This window comes from Beta vulgaris, chromosome 8 (assembly GCF_026745355.1).
Source record: "Beta vulgaris subsp. vulgaris cultivar EL10 chromosome 8, EL10.2, whole genome shotgun sequence".
In the NCBI taxonomy this organism is placed as follows: Eukaryota; Viridiplantae; Streptophyta; class Magnoliopsida; order Caryophyllales; family Amaranthaceae; genus Beta; species Beta vulgaris.
The window spans coordinates 10,899,190-10,909,169 of NC_079209.1; the positions used below are offsets into that span (position 1 = coordinate 10,899,190).

The 9,980-nt window shown below is 35.5% G+C and overlaps 1 protein-coding gene across 1 annotated transcript; it reads left to right on the plus strand.

Moving 5' to 3' along the window:
- The first annotated feature begins 1,025 nt into the window (after window positions 1-1,025).
- On the plus strand, window positions 1,026-9,238 carry LOC104882852 (eukaryotic translation initiation factor 2 subunit beta). Its single transcript, XM_010667269.4, has 10 exons — window positions 1,026-1,180; window positions 1,362-1,439; window positions 3,811-3,919; window positions 4,537-4,592; window positions 4,676-4,730; window positions 4,884-4,984; window positions 5,598-5,743; window positions 6,738-6,880; window positions 7,453-7,538; window positions 8,928-9,238. Exons 2-10 carry the CDS (start codon window positions 1,392-1,394, stop codon window positions 9,003-9,005), a joined length of 822 nt encoding a protein of 273 aa, XP_010665571.1. The 5' UTR covers window positions 1,026-1,180; window positions 1,362-1,391; the 3' UTR covers window positions 9,006-9,238.
- Window positions 9,239-9,980: the final 742 nt, after the last annotated feature.

Below are 9,980 nucleotides of genomic sequence, written 5' to 3' on the forward strand. Positions count from 1 at the left end.
ATTATTATTATTATTATTATTATTATTGTTGTTGTTGTTGTTGTTGTTGTTGTTTCCATATATTATTTTGTTTATTATAGCTTTACTCATTATTATTACTATTATTATTAGGAGGAACATGGTTTAGGTCAAAGCACAAATAAACCCACGTTTTTAGCCCATAAACCAATCAAAACGCGTCAAAACGGTTTATGATGTAATTTTTGTGATCCAACCCAATCATTATTTTTTTACTAAATATTATTATATTATTAAGTATAATTATTAAAATAGTAGTATTAATTTACTTCTTAGATATTATTGTTATTATATATCATCATCAAGTATTAATATGTTAATACAAATAATATAAAATAATTATTATTAATTATCATTATTATCATTAATTATTATTATTATTATTAATTTATGATTATTAATATTATTTATTTCTAACTATCATTTAAAAATACACAAAACTATTATTATTATTATTCATTATTCATTATTATTACTTATCATTATAATTATTATTTAATATTCATATTATTATTGTTTAAATATTATTTATATATTTATTCAATTCAATTCAGTTCATTTCATTTCATTTCAGTTCAGTTCAATTCAGTTCACCTCCAATCAATTCAATTCAGTTCAGTTCAGCTCCAATTATTTTACTTCACTTTAGCTGTTAGTATTAAATTTGGAATCTTAGGGGTCGTTTGGTTCAAAATAAGGAATGGAAAGGGAATGGAATGGGATGATGAATAAATAAAGTTTACTTTAAACACTTGTTTGTTTTGATGTAGGAATGGAATCATTGGCCTAATGACTCCCTTACTTTTTGTTTCCTATTGGTGTGAGGAGGGTTTCAAGATGGGGGACAAAATTGGGCTAGTAAGGGAGTAAAAAAAATGGATAACCCAACCAAACATAAAATAAGGGAGTGTGTTACCTCAATCCGTTTCCAAGCCTAAAATATTTCCAACCAAACGGACCCTTAAAAGAGATGGTAAAATAGCTAAAGCCACAAACAATTCGAAAAGAGGAGTATCTTCTAAAAAGATTTATATATAAAAAAAAGAGTATTAAAAAGGGTGCTACGAATTTTTGAGTGCTTCTTCAATAGAATACTTGCGAAGAAACAAAGGTTGAAACTTGCAAGAAAAAGAGGGTTTTTTCATTGAACCATTTTTATCAGGTTAAACTTCATCTCACAACTCCGCCGCTAATCCAATAGATCTCATCTTACCACTATATCCTTATTTCTGATTTAAAATTGAAACTTCTTTTTAGTTCTCTTTAATTCCCAGAATATTTTTTTATTCAGATTTCATTTTTCAGCTAATTTTAGTTCTAAACCCTAAAAATTCTTTTTACAGGTTTTGTTTCTTTTTTGGTTTGAAGAAATCATGGCTTCCGAAGACAACACAACTGAGTTGAAGGAAGAAATTCCTGATGTGGGTACCTTTTTTTTGTTTATTTCTAATCTTTATTATATATCGCTCAATTTTCAGTGCATAGCTTTTCATTTCTGTTTGATTTCATTGTTTAGTTTCTTTTGAGGTGCTTCTTTTGTTTTGTGTGTGTTTTTGTACTTATATTATGATTTTATCAACATGTATATGATGAGGGTTGGTGCTGCAATGAATTTTTTTTTTTTTACATTATATGTTATTTTATTTGGTTTACATAAAAATATCATTGTTTTCTTTGAAAATTTTTAAAAAGAATTTTTTTATGTCATTAGGGTCTTATTACATGGTATCATGGAGAGTTCATATTTAAATCTTTTTCACTTGGGGTGTTGTTATTGAGAAAATGTAGATACTTTCATCCATGTGTATAGCCAGTGTTGATATGAAGTGCTCAGTGTTTTTCTATTAGACATGAGTATTGCTTCATATGCAGAAGTAATTAATTAATGATAGAATAGGAAGGCTTAAGAAATTTCAGAGCAAACATGTTCCTGTGAAAATGGAAAAAGATTAATGATAAGATGGCATTAACCTGCTTGACAAGTTTGTGAAGACTATATTAATGTTACAGAGGTAGGATTTGGTTAGATCATCTGAAAGTTGTGAACTGGCTGGCAAATAACTAATATGTAGAAGACCCTCAAACACCTTACCTTTAATATTTGGCTTTGTGTAGATTGTAGGGTACTCTGGTTAACACAATGAAGAGTAATAAGTTTTACAGTGTACTCCCTCCGCCCAATTTGTAACTTTCTCTTTTAGTGTTGCATGGAGATGAGAATGCTCAAGTGGAATAGCTTTTTGTGCAATTCTGAATTTGTACATAATAATGTGGTTTCCTAGGAACTCCAGACAAATAAAAAGGTTTACTATGAATAAAGTTAATAAGGTGCTTTTTCCCCCCTACGACAATAACTTGACAAGGAAAGTGGACATATTTGATCGTGTGGGTTGGTTTTTTTTTTTTTTTTTGGGGGGGGGGGGAGGACATCCCAATATAGTAATTTGAAAGCTGTTGAATGGATGGAACTTGGAAGGAGTTTTAGCTAGTGGACCAAATCAGTGACCTAATTAAGGTGTGGGACATGACATGGCCCTATACTTTGCTTCAACAGAGAATTAGGACATCATAATTTCGGTCTTACATTTTCACTGACAGGATATTGATCTATAACAAGAACATCTGTGGTGGATCTTATGGAGGTAAGGCCTGAGGCTCAATGTGAACATGGAAAGGATTAGAGAGCGATATGCTTTAAAGCTGTAAGAATAATCCTTGATGTGCACTGTTCTTAAGAATGTGAGATGGGTATTTTAGTTTATTTTTCATGTTGCGAACTAGAGAGAAAGACTCTTCATAGCCAATTTGCATGCGTCATGCCTTTTGAATGCATCCTCTAATGGCAAGTCTAGCCTTTTGTTTTATTGAAGAACATTCCGCATTCAATTTACTTTGCAAACTTTCTTGTTAGGAACTGCCTTCTTGTGGTGTGGGCGATCAGTCTTTTTCCATATCTGATTACCCTCACTATCTTTACTCTTACCCATCGCCTTATTTGGATCACTTGAAGCCTCTTTGTAAGTTGTTATTTTGGGAAAGCTAGAAAGATGTGAGATATGAGCCTGATGTATGACAGACAGATAAGTAGTATTGCACTGATATAATGAATTATTGTCTACAAAGTTAGCTCATATATTATGCTCTCAAAAATAAAAAAAGTTAGCTCATATATAACCTTGCAGATTGGTCGGTTACCTAATATAATGCACCTGAGCTTCATGAATTTTGACTTAAGAGCTTCTGTTCTTCCTCGAAAGGGGAAGACTAAGGAGAGTGGACGTGTGGTGGGGTGGGGGTAGAAGAACAAGAAATCTCCATTCTTTGCTGTGCAAGGCCGTAGAGACTGTACTTTTGTACATTTTGAATTCGTAACAGCAAATCAAGGTTTGACAAACCTCCTAACGTAGTAACGTGCATGCTGAGTTTGCAACATGATAAGAAATTAAACTAAGTAGGCATCAACACACTTTCTCGGTGTAATCTAGTTGATTTAGTTTCACTTTAATTTCGTCAACCACCAAATTAGTGGTTAAGCTACCCTAGATCAGATTTTCGTGAATACAACTAACATAACCATCTTCATCTTAATCCAGACAATAATAGACTATTAATCTTTTTAAATGCAGTTTCTCCATCTATTTTCACAGTCTCTTTTTCAGGAACAAGTTTATCTTTTTAGGTGGTTATGCTGATGGAAACTCCAATTTCTTTGCCTTCTCTACATCTAGGGATGGAAATTATATTGCTTACTTTGATGACATTACATCTTATGTCTGTTATTATTATTTCCAGATAGTGCCATTTGATCCCAGTAAGAAAAAGAAGAAGAAGAAGGTCGTCATTCAAGATATTGCTGATGAACCTGTGGAGAAACTGGCTGAGAAAACAGAAAACTTGTCAGGTATGTGTTCCTCCGCCTTTCTTGTGGAATATGGTGCACATTTTTAACACAACATTTTGCTGATGAACCTGTGCACATTTTTAATCTACTTGAGTTAGTTTCACTTTTATTTCGTCAACCACCAAATTAGTGCTTAAACTACCCTAGATCAGATTTTTGATCGAATGGCTAAGAGCTTCTGAATTTTAATCTCCAAAGGTACTCAAACTAGTTCAGCATTTTACGACGAGCTTCTATGGCGCGGAATCACAAGCTTTTGAGTTTTTTTATTCTCCATCCCATAGTGATCTTCACACTTCACACCTGTGTTGTTTGGCATTTCCCAGATAAACTTGACAGTTTCTGAACTCCTTTCTCCAACTCAAATCTTCTTCTCTTTTTTTTTCCACATTTTTTGAACGTTTTTTTGTTCTCTATATACTTCAAATTTCTTAACATTTGAGAATAGTTCTTAAATTCCTTACTGGATTTATATGTGAAGTTCATTAGGGGTGGAAGTTATTTAGATGAAACGCACGTTTGTAATATATAAGTTAAAGCGTAATGAAGGCTTCTACATTTTATTTTTGGTATTAAAGGGATTTTCACTCTATACATGTTCTGGTCCTTTTCTGCAGTGTCTGATGGAGTTGAAAACTCCTTTGCTGGCTTGAAGAAAAAGAAGAAGAAGCCTGTAAGAAGGGGGAAGCTCTAGCATTGTTAATGAAATATATGTCTTATTTTTTGAATAATATTGATGAAAAAGTCTTCTTGCAGGTTGAAAGTAATCTTTCGGGTGATGATATTGCTGACAATGGGGAAGAAAAGGATGGTAAGATTACAAGCTTGTCAATTTTATCATTCATGTGGGCACAATTTCTTTTTATCTCTTTCCCTTGTGCTTATGATACAAGTTTACCTGTCATGTCAACTACTTTACAGCATTTTAGTAACTTTGTGACTTCTGATGTGGCTTTTGACTCAGATCAACTTGGAGAAGATGAAGAGGGAGATGGAATAGTTTTGCAGGCAGAAGAGCCAAGATACCCTTGGGAAGGAAGTGACCGAGATTACACATATGAGGAGGTTTGTTTGATTCCTTAATCTTCTTTTTTGTATATTTAACTGCTAACTTTGCTATTGCTATCATTGTTAGTCTGCTATAAAGTTATAAGATATCTTTGTTCTTTTATGCTATTGGATGTTGGATTTCGCTGCGTGGTTATGTGTCTAACTTCCAAGTGTGATTCAATTGAGCTATTGCATTCGGTAAAGGTGGTGGATAACATTTGTGTCATTAGAGGATCATCTTCTTGAGTCGTCTCTTCACAAACAGCACATTAATGGTCAACAGCTTTTCTTTTTCTGATTGATTTTGTGGTGTTAATATTACTTAATTACTACCATCCTCACCTTATAAAATGAAAAGACAAGGCTTTCTATATACTCGTTCTCTATGCTTGTAGTAGTTGCAGAACCCCCATCATTAAAAATATGATGCTCTCTTCTGTTCCTTCCTCTGAATAACTGCATTCTTCTTCTCCATACCCTGAAATAGTCTTTCTATGGCATGTTGGTTTGAGATGGATCTTCGAATTGCAAACTCGTAATATTGTCTCTATTTTCTCTCTTTTGCGGTACTGATGGTTGGCACTTTTTTTTATAATGTAGATGTTAATCTTCTATATATGTTGTGCAGCTTCTTGGAAGAGTTTTTAACATCCTCCGTGAGAACAACCCAGAACTTGCCGGTGACAGGCGTCGAACAGTTATGAGACCTCCACAAGTACTACGTGAAGGCACAAAGAAGACAGTTTTTGTGAACTTCATGGATCTTTGCAAGACGTATGCCCAATACTCTTCATATTTCTTTGATGATTTTCTTTTCTTTGTTTGAATATGTTTTCTTTCTTGGTCAACATTATGAATCGTATAGCCCGTGAATCGTGATATAATTGTCTTTTGAACTCTGTAGTTATATCTTCTGCTGATTTCTATTTTTATCTCGAGTCCTTACTTTGTTGAAATGTTTTGTTTGGATGTTTAGTTTTTATGTTATTGGGGGAAGAAGACATTTTTTCTTTTCTTGAGGGTGGGATAAGGAACACTTGAGGTTGTTAAGCCCTAGCTTGCGATGCTCGAAATTGGCCAGGTGAGGAACCTCAGGCTGAGTCAGACATCAAGGACTAGGCAGTTTGGCTCAGCTTTGTTTTTTTTTTTTTGGGGTACAACTTAACGTTAAATATGAAACAAAAAATTGTGTTTGTGAGATACTTAAAAGCACAATAAAAGCACAAATATCATCCATTGAAGTCGTACGGAGCAAAGTCAAAGGTTGCCAAACTTTATTTTAGCCAAGGTTTGACTTGGTTCGGCTAGAGGCTCTTCTCAGCTGTGGATCAATCCTGACTCCAGCTGAAGCTATGAGCCGAAGTACAATGCCCAAGATGGATCAGCTTTCTTGGAGCACCAGATAGGTAGATAAATAGAGAATTCTCTTATGTTTCCCCCTCTTTGTATGCATTCCTTTAGGTTTATTCTCATGCATCTTTTGCCTTCTTGCTAGATCTGGTTTCTGCTGATGTTGGTAACATTGTTGCACCCTTATGTGAGCCTTTGGGGAAATCATTCCAATTCTTTCATTTCAGATTGAATGGGATGCATCTTAAAGATTTGACATGTTCTGTGAATGATAGGCGATGTATTTTGGCAATGATGTGACTAGATTATGCTGCTGTGTTACTTCTGCTTAAAATATTGAAGAAAGTTATACCTTCAAAGGAGAATGTTTTTAAATATTTTGATATTGAACATCCTGTGTTTATCTGTTCTTTTCCAGGATGCACAGGCAACCAGAACATGTTATGACCTTTTTACTAGCTGAAATGGGAACAAGTGGATCTCTAGATGGACAGCAAAGATTGGTGGTGAAAGGAAGATTTGCCCCAAAGAATTTTGAAGGAATATTGAGGAGATATGTCAGTAAGTACCTGCTTTTCTACGATTGACCTGTATTCAGTTGAACAGTGTTGAACGGGGAGTTGGAGTAATTAATTCCGCTTTGCCATTGAACTCATGCACAAATTCGAAGTTCATATATTCTCTTAGTGTTGTCCTTAATTAGGCTTAAGATGGGGCATTTGATGAACTTTATCGTGAACACCTACTGTTTTCTTGAAAAGCTACTGTGCACTTTACTTTTGCTACCAAAGTACATAGTAAATCAAACATTCATTATAGTCGCTCAAAGTATTATTCTAAGGGTTTTTGGTGATAAATTGTCTTGCTTTCTCTTTTAGAATCTTCTTGTTATGATTATGTCATCTGTTCAGATGTCCTCCTAGTTATCTGGGATGTTTGTATGGCCAACTGTTGCCTCTTGCACACATGCTGTACGTCACTCAGAAATACAATTTTGGCTTGTTTTCGGCAGTATATTGAGTCATGCATGTAGGCTATAAGATCCTGTGTAGTTGTGCTTTTGAATCCGTTGGGTAAATAATAAGTTTCTATTTTCGTCCCTTTGTTCTAAACCTAGTATTTGTTTGTCACAGATGAATACGTTATTTGCAATGGCTGTAAGAGTTCAGATACCATATTGTCGAAGGAAAACCGACTCTTCTTCCTCAGATGTGAACAGGTTAGTCCTTTGCTGGAAATTGCTGCTTTCCGTTGAGGTGCTCTCTTGTTGATTTTTGCAATGAGGTCTTGGTTTTTGACTCTTCATTGAGAAGTAACCTTGCAGTGCGTGTATACAAGCAAAAAACTTCATTGGTTCTTCGAATCAAGAGATATTTGTACTTGGAAATCTAGAATTTTTATTTTTATTCCCATGCATGGTTTGCTATATATTTTTTACCTAATGTCTCAATTAAAGGTGCACAGTGGCTAGGTTGGTGGGGGGTGGGGGGGGGGGAGGGGCTATGAGTGACCATAGTTCCATGCTGTACCTGGAGCTCAACCCAGTACCCTACTGCTGGGTGATCACTGATCGGTCTGAGGCATGACTGGGCCTGGTCTAGTAGTTTGGTGGGTTCAGGCTAATACATCCCGCCAGTCACCTTCAGCCTCAACGAACATTTGAGGGCATTTGCAAGATTTTCTGTTTGACTTTTTACTTTTTCATTATCCGGTTGGGAGTGAGGTCCCTGTATTCGTTCACTATGCAGCGTTTAATTGATTGGGGAAAGTTCATATGGTAGAAAAGTAGGTTGGGTAAAGGGTTGTTATGTTAACCTTTTTTGGGATAGAAATTCCCATCTGGCATCCAGGCTATATTTATATGTGCAAAGGTGTCTTAATGCTTCCCTCTTCTTTGCTTATGTGCTCTAGGAAGAGACAAAGAACTTTTGTGCTTCCATTATTTGCGAGTAATGTTGAAAGTAAAATTAGAAACTTCTTTGCTTATGCGTTCTAGGGGGAGACACAGAATTTTTGTGCTTCCATTATTTATCAGTAATCTCGAAAGTGAACATTAATAACTCCCAACATGGGATAATTTATGAAAATCTTTTCGAGAGTACCCCCCCCCCCCCCCCCCCCCCCCCCCCTCTCTTTTTGAACAAAAGACTTGTTTCTGAGTAGATGTTGATTTTCAAGATATTTTGCCTATTTCGACTTCCGAGCTCATGATGATGATTGATGAGTATGAAGTTCTGAGGCCATTTCACTAACATTAGTGCTATCACATCCTGTTTGGCTGGTAGTAAATATTGGTAAACAGTAATGAAACTTTACAAAGCTGGAAAAGTATTCGTGGATGGAAAATACATTACCATGGATGTAAGGAACTTTTCCTCACAAATTAGTTATAATATCACAAATTTAACGTGGCTTACCAAGAAGGCTGTTAGAATTTGAGTGATATTAACCTTATAGTTCCTTTCTGATGAAGTTCTTACATCCATTCGACTAGGATGTAAAGTGATAAGTTCATTTTTGCTGCTTTGAAGAACAATTTAAACATTTGCTAATTCTGAAGATGTAGAATATCTAGTTTTACTTAATTTTATCGGATATACATTTGCAGTGTGGTTCTGGACGATCAGTTGCTCCGATCAAAGCTGGATTTGTTGCTCGTGTTGGACGTAGGACTCAAGGGTCTTGAGGAAGTGAAGCCGTAATCTCTTATCTTCTTTTTGTTTGCGAAATCAGTTTTGTTCCTCCAGTTGAGAAAAAAAGGAAAAAAAAGGAACAGAGAGATTGTTGCTAATTGAGTTGAACATTGTCACAAGGTTGAAGATGATGATGCTTTGTATTGGATGTAACTGCACTCAGCTTTCTTTTACGCCTCTTTCTTGTGTACTTGTTGATTATTCGCAATTAATTTTGGTTCATAAATGATCTATGTGACAGCCGTAGTAATTTATGTCAATTTGATGAAAAATAACAATATGCTTCGAGGTCAACAATTCTGACATTTCCTTTATTGAAAATTCAAATCAACGGTGGGAGAAAACTAAAATGGATTTGACATCCAAAAGTTGAGTGACATAGATGAGAACAACTTGATTACAGATAACACGAATTGCTTTCCTCTTGCTATTAGGGTCCGTGTAGATTTTCTCTCGAAACGTTTGAATCTATTATACTTCCGTATTCTTTTAGATCATACCCTCATTCTTTTTTTAAGATTCGGTTTTGTTTATTTTATTTTAACTTATTTTAGTAAAAATAAGATTTTATAAGATAAGATAAAATAAGATGTTAGAAATACACGCAATAAATACCTAGGATGTCTTGGCCTAGTGGTTAAGATTGATGTACTGTGATTCTGTGAACGATAGGTCACAGGTAGAGGTGTCAAAAACTGGGCTGACCCACGGGTGAACCCGCATGTGACCCAGACCCAACCTGTTCCGAGCCGAGATTGGTCGGTTAGAAAGCCGACCCATTCCGACCCAGCGTTCACCTATGCCCAGTTTAACCCGTGGAATTGGTAACCCAACCTGAATTGGGCCGACCCAGTTTGACCCGTGCCCAGTTGCACCAGTGAACAACGACCCAGACCCAACTTGTTTCCGACCCAAAACAACCCGCACCCAACTTCACCCGTCAACGACCCAGTTAAGCCCACCCAGTT

Bases quoted from the DNA above. Each gene is read 5' to 3' on its own strand.
- LOC104882852 (XM_010667269.4), top strand. From the start codon at position 1,392: ATGGCTTCCGAAGACAACACAACTGAGTTGAAGGAAGAAATTCCTGAT. The intron at 6,881-7,452 runs GTAAGTACCTGC...TGTTTGTCACAG, and splicing joins AATATTGAGGAGATATGTCA to ATGAATACGTTATTTGCAAT. The intron at 7,539-8,927 runs GTTAGTCCTTTG...ATACATTTGCAG, and splicing joins TCTTCCTCAGATGTGAACAG to TGTGGTTCTGGACGATCAGT.